The sequence below is a fragment of the Arachis stenosperma genome, chromosome 10 (genome assembly GCF_014773155.1).
Source record: "Arachis stenosperma cultivar V10309 chromosome 10, arast.V10309.gnm1.PFL2, whole genome shotgun sequence".
Taxonomy (NCBI): Eukaryota; Viridiplantae; Streptophyta; class Magnoliopsida; order Fabales; family Fabaceae; genus Arachis; species Arachis stenosperma.
The window spans coordinates 164128-185770 of NC_080386.1; the positions used below are offsets into that span (position 1 = coordinate 164128).

Consider the following 21643-nt stretch of genomic DNA (forward strand, 5'->3'; position numbering starts at 1 on the left):
CTCCTCAGTATTAGACTCTTTAGCTCGGACAAAGAACTTACTCTCCAAGTGCACAACAAAATGAGATTATCACACTCAAATATCACCAGTGTCACTGTTTCTCATATGACAATTGGAATACACACTTACAACCACATATCCACTACCATTGGACATTTTTTCTTAACTTTTGGAAGAAAATCGGAGGAGAAGTGAAATATTTGTGAAGAATACAAATGGTTGCAAATCTCTTTATAGCTGCTCGAAATTTGGCATACTGTATCTTGTTTACAATGTAAATGGAATAACACTGTATATATATGGTTTACAATATAAATGAGATAAACACGTTTCTAGAGTGTAAATCGATAAAAACCTACAAATTATTCATATCCATAAATAAAAAATTTATTTTATTTATTTAAAAAAAATCCCACTAGAAGGACATAAGATGGGAAATTGAACTTGGATATAATACATGAAAATAATTGACTAACAGTTGATCTCTAAAATTTAATGATAAAGGTATAACTGAAAGTTGTTTCAAACTTTAAGGACAAATTAAATCGAATTAAACATTAAAGATGTTTTAGAAAATTTTCGAAAACTTTTGAGATAAAAAACATCCTTTACCCTATCGTATTTAATGCATGATATATCATATTTATCCCGGTGCATCATAGCCCTTTCCCTGAACAAAATGGCTACTCTTACCTATCTAATGATCGCGCAGGTAACTTGTCCAATGAAGATATGCATTTCATTTGTCTCATAATTCCATTGGATGTTGTGCATCATGCTGCATGCTACCCTTTCTACTTAAGCAAAGTGGTACTGTATTTATAATACAATCATCTTACAAATATCAAAATATTCAGTCAAGGGTGGAAGGGGGTGAAAAAACCAAAAAAAAAAGAACCCCTCTGAAAAATTACCCGATCAATGCTTGATCAAGTAAACCAATATTAAAAGAGAAAAGAAAGGTTATTGCACACTAGGTGTCAATTTATGTGTTTTCTTCATATATATGTATTCTGTAATAAATTTAAGTACCAAGTCAAGCTTTTGATTCTTACAACATCAAAACCATATAAGAGAGCAATGTGAAGCCTCATTTTATCTCCTGATTACCGCTCTTCACAGCAAACCCTAGACACAAGTTGGGAATAGGACTGAACAAGGCTTTCCGAAGCTGAACCAAAAGATGATATTGAATTCGAAAAAGGGGTTTGGCCGAAGAGAAATAAACATGTGGTCAATTTAATTCTGGAGAAAATTTTTCTGATAACAAAAGATTAGAAGCATAAATGAGCACAGCAAACTTCAGAGAAACTGAAGATGTGGATGGTCTTGCAGATTCTTTTGGTGTTATTCAAAAGCAACTTGACTGTATGGTTTTTTGATGAAATTCTCAAGGCTGGCCATGGCTTATTCAAGATCAATGGGATGGCCACAAAAAGTTTATATGAACATGAAGGTAATTGGATAGACATGTGCTAGACCTGAATCTGGAACTGGGATAACCAAAAAATAAGAATGTATCTGAGGACCTCGTTGAAAATGATGTCCAGTTGAAGAATTTAGATATAAAAAAAGGGTAAGGATGAGGTATGCATTCACATTGCTTAGCTCGAGCTTGAGGTGGTGCAAGAGACAGTACTAGTTGTGGCAGTATCAGCAGCTGCTGATGTACTGGAACTCTGAGCAGATGGTTGACTGCTTGATTGAGAAACAGGTTCACCCGTTGACAAAGTCAAGCCGACTGATCCGGTCAATGTGTTCATTGAAGATGGTATCCGAGATGAAACAGACTCCTTGATGGATCCTGAGGTGAGCTCAGGCCGCAACTCTGATGTTGAAGATGACAGAGCAAGTGTACCAACCGAAGAACCAACAGGATAGGGTGCAACCGGCATGTCAGCCAGGGATGATGTGGATGGACTATAACTCAATGATCCCATAGGATGATCAAATCTGCATGCAGAACCGAACTTACATACTCCACGCTGTGTGTAATGTGTGCAAGGTGATGCCCCCTGATCAAACACAAAGATTGGATGCTTGACAATCAAGAATGCAGTCAAATAAATATTTTAAAACATACTTTAAATGAACAGACGAACCTATCATCACCAAGTGCTAGTTCAAACCAAGGAATGTTAAATGAAAAACAAAGACAAACAAAAAAAAATATTAAGAAATTAAATACTTTTCTTGAACCACAGCTATCTGTCTATAATATGGAGAATTGGAAGTGCTTCTAATCCAAAGGAGACATAAAATCTAACCACAGACAGTTTGGGCATTGAATAATTAAGCTACAATGGGAAGAACTGAGACAAAACAGATGACAAAGCATGAGACTATCTCTAGAATAATCACACAACACAAGGCTCCTATGCCCAACTTTTCAAGGAAATGTTAATGACTGAGCAACTGATGTGCACAGACCAAATAAAGCATGCATAAGTCTTTCATATTTAACCCAAGAGGCACCCCATGATGTGAATAAGATTCAGGCAGACAAACTAGGTAAATAATTAATATGAATGCTCAAACACTCGATCATAAGTTCTAGGCTTCTTTTGGTATTACAGAAATAAATAAATAAATAAAAGAGAGGATGGGGAAAAAAAATAGCATTTGGAGAAGTAATATTTCAAGGGTGAATTATAGATGCTAAGTCCAAACTAGCTGCACTTTTCGCATGCCCCAACGGCCCAACCCCTACTCCCAACCCTATATTTCAGTGATCCCCTTCTCTCTGAATTCTGAAGGGCTCATCCCTCCCCAACCTCCTCTCTCATTCATTATTATATTACCTAGATCACGCACATCAACCAGAATCACCGTGTCAGAGATGGCAAAGCACAGATTTCAATGGATTCAGGACTTCATGTGATATCAACTAAAACTTTGATCATGAGTAGACATTGGATATTAAAGGTGAAAGATGCAGTTTTGGAGCAGTTAGAGGGGAAAGATGATGATGACAGAGGGACATTTGCTGTTAGTGAAGTTGAGGATCAAGGAGGTGATAGTGGTTGTGGTTGTGGTGCAATTAGTAACACATATCAATCATAACAAATACACCCAAGTTGTTATACCCTCTGACAAGTTCAAGTCACCTGAGTGAACTTCAATAGCCAGTACCTACTCAGCCACATTTATATATGTTATTAAAATTCTATTCATATACTTTGATAAGCGGGAAAAAAAAGAAAAAAAAAACTATATGTCAATGTCCATAAGCTGAAATCTTGTAAATCTTAAAAAACATTACAGTAATCAATGCCAATATTTTTTTCATGAAACACAAGAGTTCATAAATTTTGGTCAAGGGCATGCAATCATGCATGCTACCGAAAGAGGAAATAATATTTAACATGAAAGACAAAATCTTCCATTTAACTTTCCTCTCTTCATGATGATTTAAACAAAATATGATACCAAAAATGAACTCCCATATTTTACAAAAAAAAAAGGGTGTGCGTTGGACGAGAAAGTATATACATGGAATACAAAAATTCGTTAATGGTAGCAGGTCCAACTTTAATATGCAGGACTAAATAAATTACCTTAGGGAGTACATTGGGATTAAAATATCCCTTCATGAACAATACATTAATGGGAGAAATCCCTAAAAATTATGCAGTAGAAACAAGTCAGAGAAGCATTGCATTTAAATGTAACATAAACATACTTAAAAAGTGTCAATAAGTTTCAAACATTTATAGTACAGAATAACTTTTCAACAGATTAAAGTACACAATAACATATCCACATATTCGACAATCCATAAAGCTTAGTAGAGAACACAAGCTATTACTCCATCCTATCCAGATGCTGCTCCATTCCATTTCTTGTAGTTGATATGCTAAGAGAACTTAACCCTTCGATACAGCCAATTGATCAGATCTTAATATTTATCGAGTATACACCTAAAGAAAGTGTTAGATAATCATTTATGTGCCTCCTCCTTTAAGCTTTTGGGAGAAGTGGTATCATGACATGATACCAGAGCTTTTATAACCGAAATCTAAAGTTTGATCCTTATTATCTCCCAAAAGAGAAAAATAATAGCATAAGAAAAATAAAAAGAAAAAAGAAAGCTTATGCAAAAAACGTCATGTAAATCCAAGAGACCCTTGTGTGAGAACGCGTATTAGAGATATAATCATTCATGTATCTCCTCTTTTCAGTTTAAATTTTTGGGAGAAGTGGTATTATGACAGAAAAAAACAAGATGCACACCTAAGACGACATCAAGGGAATTCCACTCATTAGCGGTAAAACCAATCCCAAAGTGGCACTCCTAAACCAAAATTTTATGTTCATGCTTTAAACTTTTGCTAGAAGAATCCCCAATAGAATAAAGCATAATAGTTTAAAGATACCCAACCTTATGATTAAAACACTCATACAGAAGGCAGTTGTAACATCATTCCATATACTTAACTGAACCACTTCCATGAAAATGGAGGAACAGGAATCTTGGCAAACCATCTTCCTACTATTTTAAAGGTTCCTTAGTCAAGATCATCAAATTCTTACAATTCACTAAATTTTAGAGAGCTGGTGTGCTATAACCCAACATGAATGCATTAAACAAGATACTACAATGGTAAAAGCTCACTATTTCATGCAAACAACAACAAAGCCTTGTCAACACTATTTCATGCAAACATTAAATATTAATCAAAGAACAAGAACAAGGGAGAATTGCTCCTATTGGGACATTCTTTTCTATGATAAAATCAAAACTAAATCTCAGGTTCGATAAACCATGTTTCAAATCCTACATAGAGCTATTTGAAACAAAATTATTATAAGTCAATCTGGCCTAAACATTAAGATGGATCAATGAGAAAGCCATGTTTTTTTTTCTCTACAAGGTAGAAACGGGAATACAAAATATGTATCATTCATAGCTCAATATTAAGTGCAAAGAAGTTCAGAGGTAACAATTACCGGACGTAACGGAAGGCCAGCAGGACTAAGAATTACATTCCCTTTCGGTGCACTCATGTCTGGTGGATGGTGATACCTACATAATGGACCGAATTTACACTCCCCTGTCTTTAAGTAATGCTGACATTCTGGCTGATCAGGCCTTTCTGGCAATGACTGCTCTTTCTGACTACTGCCTGAAAGACCAAGAGAAGAACCGGAAGGTTGATAAGGTCCAGCATAGGCAGCTGGTGATGAAGGCAACTGAGTTATCCCATAAAGCTGTGCTGACCCAACATTAGATGGAGTAGTAGAAGGAAGGACGGGACTTGCTGCAGGAGCCTGTACAAAGAGCTCAACAGTCAACAACTTCAACCAATGCAGATAGATGATATATTCAGATAACCTTCTAAAAAGTACTATAAAGCCAAGGCTGCCATCTATTTTCTTCTCAGAAAACACAAGCAGATTAGTTTTTTATTCAATTTTTATTTTTTCAAAAGCACATCTAAATAGACCACACAACCTTCAAATGTATTTTTTGAAAACAAATGCAAGTATAACCTGAAAAAGAGTTGACAAGAAAATGCTTAGCCTACCTGATATGGACCCCAGCCAGAAAAAGGGACCATGGCAGGGGACAGAACCACAGGACCGTAAGGGCTGTGGACTAGTGAACCAGGTAAAAGCGGTGGTCTTGCAACCAGTACACCAATTTGTTGAGATGAAGGACCAGATGGAGGCTGTACAGATTGATATAACGGTGAAGGTACTGGTACAGGTAAAGTTGAAACTGGAGGAACCAGTGATGACGCTGGAACTTGGATGCCAGCAGGCTGGGGATGATGGAATTTACAGGTTCCACCAAACTTGCATCTCCCAGTTTTCACATAATAGGAACATTCTTTCTCACCCTGTCAGAAAAAATATTGTAAAATGTCAGTTCAAAGTAAGCCCATATGACATGACCTATGACTAAAAATGAGAACCAAGGTTCACTATATATATATATATCAATACAGACCGGTCGCAATGGATAACCATAATAATTTAGTGTCACAAGGGTAGCAGAGCCTCCAGCCTGCCTAGGATGATTGTACTTGCAGGAAGAACCAAATTTGCATGACCCTGTCTTCATGTAATACTGCATTTTTAAGCATCAGCAGATATAATCAACACACAAAAGGAAACTTAAACTACAAAGATGAGTCAAAACAGAAATTCAAGCTTATTCTATCCTCAACATATAATAGAATTATAGATTACCACAGAGCACATCATTTCATATAAAACAAGGAATCACAGGGGTCAATTGTCAAAGGGAATAATTCAATGCATATCAAAAGTATAAGCAGAACCATATTAAGCACCTGGCACAAAGGCTGGCCAATTCGCTCTGGATACTCCCCTCCTCCAGTCCTAGCAGCAGCACCAACAGCCTGAAACATTCACATATCACCAAATCATTAGATCACTGCAAATATATCAATCTCAGAGTTCAATTGATTAAAAAAAATAGTGATTCAAAGGAGAACCCCTCAAACGAAATGCCTTTTGATTCAATAAGCTCAACACTATCAAACTGATCATAGCCAATATCAAATCAAACTACACTAAGAAAAACTGATTATCACATCAAGCGCAAAAATAACACAACAAAAAACCCTCCACAAACTTAAAAATCAAACGAACGATAAATTTTACCGCGGCACGGTCACGGGGATGGTTGAAACGGCAGCGGGAACCATAGCCACAGAATCCAGTCCTCAAATAGTAGATACAATCAGCTTCATCAGGCCTTTGGGGATAAGATTCCTCAGCAGCACCCAATCCCATTTGCCACACCGGCTCTGCATTTTTCAAAATCAGGATCAGACACACTTCACAACACCCCACATTCTCCTATAACACAAATCACAATCGCAGAAAGCCACAAACTTTGGGCAAAAAGGGAAACGATTTTCATATTTTATTTTAGGAACAAAAATGAAAAGAACAGAGCGGTTGGGGCATTATATCAAATATAATATCATACCTTCGAGACCAGTTCCGGTCCACTCCGGCGATGGATCAGACCGGGAACCCTCGCTGGACCGGCCGTACCGCTCCATTGCGCGGACACAAGGAAACCGGAGCTGATGGAACAGAGAATGAAAAGGTTCTTCCGATGAAATGGGGTGTGTTCCCCTGCTCCAGAGTGCAGATTCTAGAGAGAGAAAGTAGAGAGAGAAAAAATGGGGTTAGATTTTCTTGAGTGCTCTTTCTCTCTCTCTCTCTCTCATCTCTCTCTCACACACACACTCTCTCACACACACACACAGACAGCGACTTGAACTGCTGCTTCTTCTAACAACTACTAAGGTAGGTTGGTTCCTCTCTCCCTCTCTCTCTCTATATTTCTCTCTCTCTCTCTCTATATATATTTTATTTTTATTTTTTTCCTCACTCTCCTTCAGTTTCAAAGCGTTTTTGTGTTTTCGATCTTTCTTTGTATATGCTGATTATTATGCTCTTTAATCTCTGTGTGTGAAAGGGGGGCTTCTTTTTGGTCTGTGAGTTTGTTGGTTGCTTTTATTTATATGCACCCGCCAACACACTTCCACGATATTATTATACTTTTTACCACCGAAACTATTATCATTTTTTTGTTAATTTTCCAAATTAATTTTCAAAAATTTTTTAATCAGATAATTTGATTTTTAACAAATTTTAATTATAAAAATTATCTTTAACTTTTTGTTTTGTTAGATATAATCAATCTTTCTATTAAATTTTGATAAAAAAAATAAATCAGTCTCTATTATTATTTAATAAAAACATAACAGTTTTTAATAATTTTAAAATATTCGATTAGATTTTTTCATATAAACAAACAATTTGATATAAAAATTTATTGTCCAGCAAATAAAAATTTTATATTTCTAGAATGGAAATTTTGTTGAAACTCGGTGTGTGTTTTGGATTGGCTGAATGGGTACGGTGATGTAACAAGCTAAGCTAGTGTCAGAATTTTTGGGGAGAGACAGAGGGGAAAAGAAAAAAAAAGATACAAAAAAAAAAAGAATGAAATTTTGAGAAGGCTAAAAGTGCCATTAAATTTCTCATAGTAAGAGTTACTAGCTAGACAACAACATTATGGCTAAGATAATAATACATGATATTAAAAATAAAATATAAAAAATAAATTATAAAAGTTTAATTATTTTAATTTATTTCATATAAGAATTTAAGAAAAAATATAATTATAAAAAATAATAAAAATAATAAAAAATAAAATTATATTAAAAAATATAAAATATATTAAATTAATATTTTTAAATATAATATTTATATCCATATTGTATCTATTAAATATAATTTTATATATCGGTATTTGTATTTTAATATCGTATACTTACAAACAAACAGTTAATAAGAATACATCTTTCTGATTTTTTTTATTTTAATTGATATTATTAAGATTTTATATTATTTAATATCTTTTTTTATTAATTTAAAAATTACAGTTTACAATAATTGAGAAAAAAATATTTGAGATCATTTATTTCTAAGACATGACAGAGCTGTCCTTTCGCTTGTGGTGTTATATTAGTTAAATTGGAAACAAATAATGGGCAGATTAGTTAATAATTAATTAAGATGTTATTAACTTATTATGTAATAGTGTTGTGTTGGTGTGGGCATAAGGTGATGACAGCATAGGCCAAAAGGAGAGCATGAGATCAGACAGACGGTGTTGGCTACGCGTGGCATATAAAAGAGGATCTTCCTTAAAAGTGGTAAAAAGGTCACATGAATTCACTGTGTGACGAGGATTATGGGATCTTTTTCTCCTAAACAGATCAGACACAAAAAACTTTCAGTTCGGTTATGCAAACTTCCCAACCTAACTCCTAACTATAGCCTCTTCACACACTGTTTCTTTATAATAATTCACTCTGATTATTAATTTTCATATGTTACGGATTTAATAAATTAATGTAAAGCATGTAAGTTCATTTATGCATCCCATAAAATGGCCACTACTTTTAACTTAAATCAGACCAAACTTAGTTAAGTTTTATTTGTTGCCGATTATTAATTAACGGTTTGTTCCGTTACATATCTAACCATTTTCGTCAACTAAATCTAATTAAGATAGTTTAAATTCAATAAAAATAATTCACAATTATATAAAATTTATCAAAAAATAACATCAAAAGTTTTAATTGTGATACGAGTTCTTGTTAAATTGATGAAACAAGAATTAAGAAAATGTGAGAGAAGAAGAAAAGAAAAATGATGATGACGACGACAACAATGATGATGATGAACTTTGAATTATGCAAAATTTATCAGAAAAATAACATAAAAAAATTTTAATTGTGATACAGAAAATTTATTAATTTTGATACCGAAATTTTTTAACTGTGACATAGAAATTTTTTAATCGTGTCATTTTTATTTAAACGATGTAATTTTTTTATCATTGAACTAATTGGGTGGTATTGAATTATGAGAAGGTGAAATAAGAAAGAGAATATGAAAAAAGAAAAAAAAAAGAAGAAAAAAAAAAGAAGATGATGATAATGATAAATAAGAATAGAAGAAAAAGAGTTTTAAATTGTGCAAAATTTATCAGAAAAATAACATCGAATTTTTTTAACAATAACACAAGAAGAAGAAAAATGACGACGACGATGATGATAAAAAGGAGGAGGAATGACAGTTTTGAATTATACAATATTTATTAGAAATAACACCAAAATTTTTTAAACGTGATCTAAGAAGTTTCTTAATTGACATTGGAATTTTTTAACTATGACATAGAAATTTTTTTAACTAAATTTTCTTATCATTGAACTGATTGAGTCATATTGAACTCTAAATTTTTTTATTATTGAATTGATTGAATGGTATTGAACTCGAGAGATCTAGTCATTCATGTGTGATTTAAACTAATATATAAGAGATCGAAAATGTTTCGGAGATAATACAAACCAGCCTAAAGTTGTCTTATTTTATATTTATTAATTACTTTGAAATAAATAAAAATATTAGATGTAATAAATATGTAATTTTAGATGTTATATATATAAAATTATAGATGTCAAGTTAAACAAAATAATTTTAGATGATTGTCTCTCTAGCATTATTGATAAGAAATGTAGTTATTTGTGTCATCTGTAATAATTTAAGTGTCTTTTGAATCTAAAATATATTTAAATATATTTTATTTGTTGAGTGAGTCTATTTTAAACTTGTGGTCCTTTGAATATCTTTGTTTATTCACAAAAAATATCATGTCATTCGCCAAAAATTCACGCACCATTCATCGAAAATTTATGTGTCATTTACACCTAAATAATGTGTTTTGAAAAATACCAAAGGGCCATTAGAAATTAAAATTTATTATATTTGGCCATGAGTTAGTCATCAATGTTTAAATGTATATTATAAAAAAGTCTTTAGATACCATTGTATTTATCGGTGAATTTACTAAACAAATTCATTGGTAACCTGTTTAATATAAAATTTTAATTGGCAAAATTCTAAAGCTTTTCACCTTCAAATTTTTTTTTCTGTTAAATCCGACGACAAACTTAATTTTTTTTAATGATTTATTTAAAAATTGAATATTTAAATTTAAAATTTCTAAACTAACAAAATTTAAAATTTTACAATTTCTTAAAATTTATCTATAAATCACAAACAAGTTCACTAAAAAGATCATTCACTAAAAAAAACAATAATAAAAAATATAACACAACACTTAAATTCTTGAAAGACTAAATAGTGAAACAAGATAATAAAAAATACAACAACACAACAATAATAAAAAATACAACAACACAATGATAATAAAAAATACAACTGCAAAATACTAGTCTAGAATAAAAAAAATGTGTCACATATATATATAATTTATAATGCACTTTGGATCAATTGCAATACTCGAATATATGTCAAGGACAACCCAAAGAAACAACACAACAAATCACAAACATAGTATAAACTAACCACAATATAAAACTAATATTAAGGCCATTAAAACTCAAAATTCTAACAATTAACTTGCATCAAATACTCAAGCAACTATAACAGTACCATCATTTATATAAATTTTAGAATAATTTATTATATATTACTAATTTGACAACTAAAATATGTCATATGTCACGTTTTTATTACAATTGAAATCAAATCATTTCTTCCAAAATTAAAGAATTTTTTCCTCTTCTCTCTCCTTTTATATATCTCTCCCATTCCTTCACTTTCTCTATATCTCATATATATTATTATCAATGAGTAATTACAAATTTGATAATTAAAATATACAACATAACATTCTCTAATTGCATTCAAATTAAATTAAAATTAATCTTAAAATATAGCTATATTATTAACTAAATTAATAACCAAAATGTGTCATATGACACTTGTTACGGTGGGTAACCGGAGATTAGTCCAATGGATGGCGTTTGGCGGCCCAAGTGTATGGTGGAGGAGAACTCCGGGTATGTCCGCAGCTCGGGAGGCTCCGTCCGACTTGTGCTCGCGTGTGAATGGGGGGTGGTACCTGCAAGGACACTCCAATGGCTAAGTTAGCAAGGGTGTAAGTAGGTCTTAGAGAGTATTGGACTTAGGGATACCTGAGGGGTGTCAGTGTATTTATAATGGTGAGCCAATAACCACCGTTGGAGTAGTGCCGTATCTTTAGGATAATAACCGTCCCACTATCTTAGGGAGGTTAAGATATGGCTTTAGGAAGTGGTTAGAGAGATTTTAGGGGCGGTTACTCATTTGAATGAGTGTTTACCTGCCAGCTAATCTTATAACCGACTTCTTCTTACTAAGTCGTGGTTGACCCCGACTTCTTAAGTGGAGTGCGGTGCTTTGCCAGGCTTAATCTATTAGATCAGGCCTTTCGATTGGACCTGGGCCCTTAGCATTGGGCCAGGGTATGAACAGTGCCCCTACTTGAGCCCAAGATCCTTTCAAGGCTTGGGTTCAAGTAATTGACTCGGGTTCGTAGCCGACTTTTACGGGTTTTGAAACCGACGTGATTTTCGCGACTTTTTGTTTCTGACAGTTACGTCAATTCAAGCGTCGTGTCCGTTGGGGAAGCGTTTAGGGATTGAGGGTTTTGGTAACGGTGCAGTCGCATTAATGACTGCCTCGTTTTTACCATTATGCCCCTTAGCCTATTTATAAATACTTTCCCTCTCTTTCTATTTTCCGTTTCTGCGATCTTTCAAACTTCTTCTTATCTTGTTCGTATTGCATCCTTGCGTTCGAAGACTTCTGTTCTTCTCCAACCTCCATTTTCGGATAAAGGTTAGTTTTGCTTTTCCCATGTCATGCTTTATGTTTGCATGTTTTGTTTTGCGAGTAGATAGGTTGACCTGTAGATTCTAGTTTCGAATCTCTCTTCTTTAGTGGCCGTGTTTTTTGATTTTCTTTTTCTTTTTCCCTTTTTGTAGGTTTTCTGCCACTTTTCTTCTTTATATAAAAAATGGCTTCTGTAGACATTCTTTCTCAGTGGGTTGATGATACGGTCCTTGGGGAGGAACCGTTGGTTGACGCTGAGTTCATCACTCACCTTCGTACTCATCATAGGCTCTGTACTTCGGACGAGGACGAGCCCAAATATGAACTGATAATCCCGGGTCCTGAAGACCGGGTCTGTTTTGGGAGAGTTAATGAGGCGGCCCCTCATTTTTTCTTCATGTATGAAAGTATGATCACCCGCTTGGGTGTTTTCCTTCCTTTCTCAGATTTCGAGATATCCGTTTTGCACCACTGTAAAGTTGCCCCTACTCAACTCCACCCCAATTCCTGGGGTTTTTTGAAGATTTATCAGTTTATAAGCCACGCTCTGGACTTTCCGACTTCCTTGAGAATTTTCTTTTATCTTTTCCATATGACTAAGCCCTTTAGTGGGCTAAACAACAAACAACAATGGGTATCCTTCCGAGCCATTCAAGGTCGGAGGATTTTCACCCTTTTTGACGAATCTTTTCACGACTTCAAAAACTTCTTCTTCAAGGTTCAAGCTGTAGAGGGCCACCACCCTTTTTTTCTGGACGAGCATTCCTCCCCTCGCTTTCCCCTTTACTGGCTGCCGGCCACCCCTTGCGAAAAGATTGGTCTAGATGATCTAGACGAGGTGGAGGCGGCCATTGTGGGGTTTTTCCGAGAAGCATGGGGGAGGGCCCCATACTTAGATACGAGAAAAATCCTTCAGGGGACGTCGGCTTTTGTTCAATCTTGTATAGGTAGTGCATGCATTTCTTACTTCCGAGTCGTTTTGTCTTCCGAGTTATTTTGCCCGACTTGTATTTTACCGACTTGTAATTTGGTTGTTTCTTTTGTAGATATGGCAAAAAAGAATGCTCAAGAGTCTTACCAAAGGATCCAGGAAGCTAAGGCAAAGTCCCGGTCTAGGTCCGGGGGTTCCAAGGCGGTCATCTCTCCTCCTCCTCCTCCTCCTCCTCCTCCTCCTCCTCCTCCTCCTCCTAGAAATGTGGGTACTCCCTCTCAACCTATTATTATATCCTCCTCAAGTTTGGCTCGACCACTCCCTCCTGCCCAACTTCCTTCTGAGCCGGATAAGAAGAAGCGCAAGACTTCAGAGTCTGGCCCTTCTTGGGAAGGTGGGGTTAAGGCGGATGCTCTTGCATTCGTCCGAAAGAACATCTATCCTCTTATAAGCATGGATGATGTTTCTGTTCGGAACCACCTTACCGCTCTGGCCGAGGAAAGTTTTAGGGCGGCGGGAGTTTGTGGCAAACTTTTGGACATATTTGAGAAGACTCCCCTCAGCTCCTTGGGGACTTCCCCAAAGGTTGAGGAGCTGGAGGAGAGGCTTCTCATGTTTGGAAAACATGAGAGGGAGTTGAAGGGGGAGAGGGATAAGTTGAGGAAGGAGAGAGATGACCTCCGGGAGAAGGAGAGTCAGCTGCGAGCCCAATGCACTATGGAGGTAAATCTAAGGAAGGCAGCCCAGGAGAGTTATCAAAGCTTATTTAAAGATATGGTGGAGGTGAAGAAGGATTTGGTGAACTCTCGGAATGCTTATGCTGATTTGGAGGACTCTATCGCCGATGGCGCCGAGGAGTCTTGGAGAATTTTCTTGGAGCAGGTCAGGGTTATAGCCCCCGACTTGGATCTTTCTCCACTACATCCCGACAAAGTGGTGATTGACGGCGCCATTGTTGATCCTCCTGCTCCCGAGGTTCTTTCCGAGTCAGACCTAAAGACTCGGGGGCAGAGGGTTATAGAGTCTCCTCCTCATTCCAAAGATGCTCCGAGTTCTTCGACCCTCGCCCCGACTTCCTCTTTGGCTCCTCCTCCCGGTCCTGGTGGTGTTCCTCCTGGTGGTGGCGATTCCTCTACTCCGTCCAAAAAATGACTTCTTTATCTTTGTGGCTATATGGGGGCCCGGCCTGTGGGTCCCCTCTTTTTTAAACTTCTATTTATTTGCTAGTGGTTGTGAACAATTTCCTTCTGGCCTTTTAAGGCCGTAAACAAAATATTCTGTTCGTTGCCCTTTTTGGATAAGGGTTTTAAACAAAATAAATGCCCTTTTTGGATAAGGGTTTTCTAATCGAAGTAGGCGCCCTTTTTTGGATAAGGGTTTAAGTTACTTTGCGTGTGTACATGCTTTTCTACTTTGAATATGTTTGATCCTTTCGAAAAAACCTTTTGTTAGCTTGCATTGTTTTCTTGAGCCTTTTTCGTGCAAAGGTTTGTCTGCAAACTTTAAACTTTTTCAGGTTTCCATATCTCTTTTGTTATCCTTTATACTCAACTTTGCTGTAGTGAGTTTTTATGACTTAAGTTATTTTTGTGATGCGTTTTTCGTTTACTCGGAATATATCCGAGTTTTTCTACTCGGGTTCTTGTCTTCGACTTATAAGTCGGACTGTTCCCGAGTTTCATACGATCAACTTATATAACCTCTTTACACCGACTTGTACCTCGTCGTTTTATCCTGACGACCATGTTAGATCGGTTCATGGGATTTTCACGCTTTGTCGAGCTTAAGTCGGCGCGTTTCGTAGAAAGACTTACAAATACTAAAGGAGGATATTAAGAGAGATATTGTAAAAAAGATCTTTATTAATTGGGAAGGTACCTTTTGCTACTAAGGGTCTTGATAGCATATTTTCCCTTAGCCTCTACTATGATGCCTCGTTAAAAACCCCTCTTCCAGAAAAAACCCTTTTTTGGGAAAAAATCATGAAGCTGGGAAAAGAGTACATCAGGGAGTAGAGTTCGCTTTTAACTGTAGTACCTTTTCATATTACAAGCATGCCACGACCTGGGTAACTCAGTGCCGTCCAGGTCGGTTACTTTATAATAACCTTTCCCTAACACTTCCTTGATTTTGTATGGTCCTTTCCAATTTGCGGCGAGCTTTCCATCTCCCGATTTGTTGACTCCGATGTCGTTTCTGATTAAGACCAAGTCGTCAACGACAAATGTTCTTCGAATGACTTTTTTGTTGTATCTGGTAGTCATCCTTTGCTTTAATGCCGCCTCTCTTATCTGGGCGTTCTCTCGGACTTCGGGGAGCAAGTCGAGTTCCTCTTTGTGCCCCTGTACATTTCCGACCTCATCGTGGAGAATTACCCTTGGGCTTTGCTCATTGATTTCTATGGGAATCATGGCTTCTACCCCATAGACTAGTCGGAAGGGTGTTTCTCCTGTGGCGGATTGGGGGGTCGTCCTATAAGCCCACAATACTTGAGGGAGCTCTTCAGCCCAAGCCCCCTTTGCTTCCTGTAGTCTCTTCTTCAAGCCTGCCAATATGACTTTGTTAGCTGCCTCGGCTTGCCCATTGGCTTGTGGGTGTTCTACCGAGGTGAATTGATGTTTGATTTTCATACTAGCTACCAGGCTTCTAAAGGTGGCGTCGGTGAATTGGGTTCCATTGTCTGTGGTTATGGAATAAGGTATTCCATACCTTGTGATAATGTTTTTGTAGAGGAACCTGCGACTTCTTTGAGCGGTGATAGTGGCTAGTGGTTCCGCTTCTATCCACTTTGTGAAGTAATCTATCCCCACGATCAAGTATTTGACTTGCCCTGGTGCTTGGGGAAAAGGACCTAACAAATCCATTCCCCACTTCGCGAAAGGCCAGGGGGAAGTTATACTGATGAGCTCTTCGGGTGGAGCCACGTGGAAATTTGCATGCATCTGGCATGGCTGGCATTTTTTCACAAAGTCTGTGGCATCTTTCTGCAAGGTCGGCCAATAGAATCCTGCTCGGATTATCTTCCTGGCCAGTGACCTTGCTCCGAGATGATTTCCGCAGATCCCACTATGTACTTCCTCCAACACCTCGGAGGTTCTTGAGGTCGGCACGCACTTCAGCAACGGTGTTGATATCCCTCTTCTGTAAAGGACATTTCTTACCAAAGTATAATGTTGTGCTTCCCTTTGGATCCTTTTGGCTTCCTTCTCCTCTTTGGGGAGAATGTTGAATTTCAAGTATTCGACCAAAGGATTCATCCATCCGAGGTTTAGGCCGGCTACCTCAAGTATCTCTTGTTCCTCTCTTGTTTTTGATACCGAGGGCTCTTGGAGGGTTTCTTGAATCAGGCTTCTGTTGTTCCCTCCGAGTTTGGTACTTGCTAACTTGGACAGGGCATCAGCTCTGCTATTTAGATCCCGAGTTATATGCTTTATCTCGGTTTCCGCAAAGTGCCCAAGGTGTTCCAAGGTTTTTTCCAAGTATTTCTTCATATTGGGGTCCTTTGCCTGATATTCTCCACTTATTTGGGAAGTCACCACTTGTGAGTCGCTGTAGATCATCACCTTCGCAGCGCCAACTTCTTCTGCTAATTTTAATCCGGCAATCAAGGCCTCATATTCTGCCTGATTGTTTGAAGCCGGAAATTCAAATTTCAAGGAGACCTCTATCTGGGTTCCTTTTCCATCTACCAATATTATGCCTGCGCCACTTCCTGTTTTGTTGGAGGATCCGTCTACATAGAGTTCCCATGTAGTCGGTTTTTCCTCTTGTTCACCTGCGTATTCTGCAATGAAGTCGGCGAGGCACTGGGCTTTAATTGCAGTCCGAGTTTCGTATCTTAAATCAAACTCGGAGAGCTCTATCGCCCATTGAACCATTCTCCCTGCAACATCCGTCTTTTGAAGGATTTGCTTCATGGGCTGGTTCGTGCGGACTCTTATTGTGTGAGCCTAGAAGTAAGGTCGTAGCCTTCGTGAGGCTATCACTAAGGAGTAAACAAACTTCTCTAGTTTGTGGTACCTTAGCTCAGGACCTTGTAGAACCTTACTGGTGAAATAGACCGGGTGTTGCCCGACCTCGTCTTCTCTGATCAGGGCTGATGAAACAGCCTTGTTTGCGACGGATAGGTATAGGACGAGGTCTTTTCCCGGTATTGGTCGAGTTAATATAGGAGGTTGGCTTAAGAATTTTTTGAACTCTTGGAACGCCTCCTCACATTCCGGAGTCCATTCAAACTGGCATCCCTTCCTTAATAGGGAGAATAGTGGAAGGGATTTTAGTGCCGATCCTGCCAAAAACCTGGAGAGGGCTGCAAGTCGGCCATTGAGCTGTTGAACCTCTCTCAAACAAGTCGGACTTTTCATTTCTAGGATGGCTCTGCATTTGTCGGGATTTGCCTCAATCCCTCTTTGTGTTAGCATGAAGCCTAGAAATTTCCCTGCCTCTACTGCGAAGGCGCATTTTGCGGGATTTAATCTCATCCCATGCAACCTTATAGTGTTGAAGACTTGTGAGAGGTCGGTTAAGAGGTCAACTTCTTGCTTGGTTTTTACTAACATGTCGTCGACGTATACCTCCATTAGGCTCCCTAAATGGGAGGAAAACACTTTGTTCATCAGCCTTTGGTACGTGGCTCCTGCATTCTTCAGTCCGAATGGCATGACCACGTAGCAATAGTTGGCTTTTGGTGTGATGAACGATGTTTTCTCCTGGTCGGGTTCATGCATCGGGATTTGGTTATATCCCGAGTAGGCGTCCATGAATGATAGGTATTGGTACCCTGAGCTGGAGTCTACCAGGGTGTCAATACTCGGTAAAGGATAAGGGTCCTTAGGACATGCCTTATTCAAGTCGGTATAGTCGACGCACATTCTCCATTTACCATTTTGTTTTTTGACTAGCACTACATTGGCTAGCCATGTTGGGTATTTGACCTCTCTGATAAAGCCGGCTTCCAGGAGCGCCTGTACTTGCTCTTCTACTATGGAGGCCCTCTCTGGGCCGAGCTTGCGTCTTCTTTGCTGTACAGGTCGGGACCCTGGGTAAACCGAGAGTCTATGGGACATGAGCTCGGGGTCAATCCCGGGCATGTCGGACGCCTTCCAGGCGAAGAGGTCGGAATTAGCTCTTAGGAGTTCACCCATCCTTTGTTTCAGGGTTTCCCCTAGGTTGGCTCCTATGTAAGTGTTTTTTCCTTCCTCCTCTCCGATTTGTATCTCCTCGGTTTTTCCTCCCGGCTGAGGTCGCAGCTCTTCTCTGGTTCTTGCCCCACCTAACTCTATGGTGTGGACTTCTTTGCCCTTTCCTCTCAGATTTAGGCTTTCATTGTAGCACTTCCTAGCCAATTTCTGATCTCCCCTCACCGTTGCTATTCCTCCTGGAGTCGGGAATTTCATGCAGAGGTGAGGGGTCGATACCACTGCTCCAAGGCGATTAAGGGTAGTTCTGCCGATTAAGGCATTGTAGGCTGACCCTTCATCGATGACTATAAAGTCTATACTCAGAGTCCTTGATTTTTCCCCTTTTCCAAAGGTGGTGTGAAGGGGTAAAAATCCCAGTGGCTTTATTGGCGTATCCCCTAACCCGTATAGAGTGTCGGGGTAAGCTCTCAACTCTTTTTCATCTAACCCTAGCTTGTCGAAGGCGGGCTTGAAAAGGATGTCCGCCGAGCTTCCTTGGTCTACTAGGGTTCTGTGGAGATGGGCGTTGGCTAGGATCATAGTTATCACCACGGGATCATCATGCCCGGGGATTATCCCTTGCCCATCCTCTTTTGTGAATGATATAGTGGGGAGGTCGGGTGTTTCATCCCCGACCTGATAGACTCTCTTCAGATGTCTTTTGCGAGAAGATTTGGTGACTCCCCCTCCCGCAAATCCTCCTGAGATCATGTGAATGTGTCTTTCAGGGGTCTGTGGTGGAGGATCTCTTCTGTCCATATCATCTCGCTTTCTCTTTCCATGGATGTCCGACCTCTCCATGAGATATCTGTCAAGCCGACCTTCTCTAGCCAGCTTTTCTATCACATTTTTGAGGTCGTAACAGTCGTTGGTGGAGTGACCATATATTTTATGGTACTCGCAATACTCGCCGCGGCTTCCCCCTTTTTTGTTTTTAATAGGTCTTGGGGGTGGCAGCCTTTCAGTGTTGCAAATCTCTCTGTATACGTCCACTATAGAAGTCTTTAGAGGAGTATAAGAGTGGTACTTCCTGGGCCTCTCAAGACCGAGCTCTTCCTTCTTCTTGACTTCCCTTTCTCTCTCCCTGGAGGAGGAAGTGGGTCCGGGTCGGGAACTCAGGTCTCTTAGCTTTGCATTTTCTTCCATGTTGATGTACTTCTCGGCCCTTTCTTGTACATCACTTAGAGAAACGGGGTGCCTTTTAGATATGGACTGTGAGAAGGGGCCTTCTCTAAGTCCGTTGACTAACCCCATTATTACTGCCTCTGTGGGCAGGTCTTGGATCTCTAAACATGCCTTATTGAACCTTTCCATATAGGCTCGTAAGGACTCTCCGACCTCCTGTTTTATTCCCAGGAGGCTCGGTGCATGTTTTACCTTATCCTTTTGGATCGAGAACCTCATCAAGAATTTCCTGGAGAGGTCTTCAAAGCTAGTAATGGATCTTGGGGGAAGGCTATCGAACCACTTCATCGCTGCTTTCGATAAAGTGGTCGGGAAAGCCTTGCATCTCGTAGCGTCGGAGGCATCGGCCAGATACATCCGACTTTTGAAGTTGCTAAGATGATGCTTTGGATCCGTAGTTCCATCATAGAGGTCCATATCAGGGCTTTTGAAGTTCCTTGGAACTTTTGTCCTCATTATGTCCTCGCTGAAAGGATCTTCTCCGCCGGGGAGTTGATCTTCTCCTTCGTCGCGGGAGTTCTTGAGGGAGGATTCTAGCTGCAAGAGTTTTCTTTCTAACTCTTTTCGCCGTTCCATCTCCTCTTTAAGGTACCTTTCGGTTTCCTTTTGCCTCTCCCGCTCTTGTTCCAATTGCTCCAAGCGACTGTAGACTAACCCCATTAGTTCAGTCATATGGGATGGTCCACCTTTTTCCGATTCTCGTTCGTCTGAGGGATTTGTCTTCGGGTTTTTTACCCCGGAGGCTCCCTCTCTGTGCTGATCATTAACTTCTTGGTGGAGGGTTAAATCCACGTTGTCGTTCCCTGCGTTCAGATTCTCTTCTTCGGAATCCGTTTCCGCACGAACTTCTTCGTGGAATCTATCCGCCATTGATGGACGATCTCTCGGGTCCCCGGCAACGGCGCCAATGTTACGGTGGGTAACCGGAGATTAGTCCAATGGATGGCGTTTGGCGGCCCAAGTGTATGGTGGAGGAGAACTCCGGGTATGTCCGCAGCTCGGGAGGCTCCGTCCGACTTGTGCTCGCGTGTGAATGGGGGGTGGTACCTGCAAGGACACTCCGATGGCTAAGTTAGCAAGGGTGTAAGCAGGTCTTAGAGAGTATTGGACTTAGGGATACCTGAGGGGTGTCAGTGTATTTATAATGGTGAGCCAATAACCACCGTTGGAGTAGTGCCGTATCTTTAGGATAATAACCGTCCCACTATCTTAGGGAGGTTAAGATATGGCTTTAGGAAGTGGTTAGAGAGATTTTAGGGGCGGTTACTCATTTGAATGAGTGTTTACCTGCCAGCTAATCTTATAACCGACTTCTTCTTACTAAGTCGTGGTTGACCCCGACTTCTTAAGTGGAGTGCGGTGCTTTGCCAGGCTTAATCTATTAGATCAGGCCTTTCGATTGGACCTGGGCCCTTAGCATTGGGCCAGGGTATGAACAACACTCTTATTAAAATTAAAAAAAAAAGTTTTAAAATTAGTAAATTCCCTTTTTACATTCTCTTATTTACATTCTTTTCTTTTTCTATTTTTCTCTATCCTTTCCACTCTATATATAATTTATAATTTATATTTTATATTAATAATTCAACAATTAAAATGTGTCACAAAATATTTTTTTATCCAAAATTAACAAATTTCTTCTCTCATTTTTTTATTTATCTTTCTCTCTTTTTTACCAATAAATATAGAAGGAAAGAAGTTTACAAAATTGAATAGGATCCATTTTATCAGCAGATTTATCGTAAAAAAATTTTATCGGTAATACACATCGTGTAATCAAAAAAGCACTTTTATTTAATTTTTTTCAATTATATTGAAAAACTGAATCTGATGATAATTTTTTTTATTCGATAAATTTATTGTTAAATCTATCATTAATCTAATTATATTCAATATTTTTTTATAATAATATAAAATAAATATATTATTAAATTATTAAACTAAATAAATTACAATAAAAAAATTGACTGATGGGTAAATGAGAATGGAAGCGGTTGGTTACTTGGCTGAGAGAAAGTACTCTTGCGAGTTGCGACCTACCGTTTAGTGAAAAGAGCACTTTCTCCTCTAAAAACACGTGTGTGAAATAATATGGCCTAATGCTATT

At 38.4% G+C, this 21643-nt stretch overlaps 1 protein-coding gene across 4 annotated transcripts; it reads right to left on the reverse strand.

Moving 5' to 3' along the window:
- Positions 1-798: 798 nt before the first annotated feature.
- Positions 799-7460, reverse strand: LOC130955710 (zinc finger CCCH domain-containing protein 34-like). 4 transcript variants are annotated; one of them, XM_057882641.1, is made up of 7 exons: positions 6965-7460; positions 6634-6779; positions 6300-6368; positions 5954-6073; positions 5529-5843; positions 4951-5271; positions 799-2015 (listed from the first exon to the last, which is right to left on the reverse strand). In XM_057882641.1, the coding sequence occupies exons 1-7, from the start codon at positions 7038-7040 to the stop codon at positions 1605-1607; spliced, it is 1458 nt and encodes a 485-aa protein (XP_057738624.1). In that variant the 5' UTR covers positions 7041-7460; the 3' UTR covers positions 799-1604. The 4 variants fall into 4 exon arrangements, with proteins under 4 accessions (XP_057738624.1, XP_057738625.1, XP_057738627.1 ...); XM_057882642.1 differs by lacking the exon at positions 799-2015 and adding an exon at positions 3551-3619; XM_057882644.1 differs by lacking the exon at positions 799-2015 and adding an exon at positions 3637-3872.
- Positions 7461-21643: the final 14183 nt, after the last annotated feature.

Coding starts and splice junctions, on each gene's coding strand:
- LOC130955710 (XM_057882641.1), bottom strand. CDS start 7,040: ATGGAGCGGTACGGCCGGTCCAGCGAGGGTTCCCGGTCTGATCCATCG. Junction 6,780..6,964: donor GACCGGAACTGGTCTCGAAG/GTATGATATTAT, acceptor TGAAAAATGCAG/AGCCGGTGTGGCAAATGGGA. Junction 5,272..5,528: donor CTGGCTGGGGTCCATATCAG/GTAGGCTAAGCA, acceptor CTCTTTGTACAG/GCTCCTGCAGCAAGTCCCGT.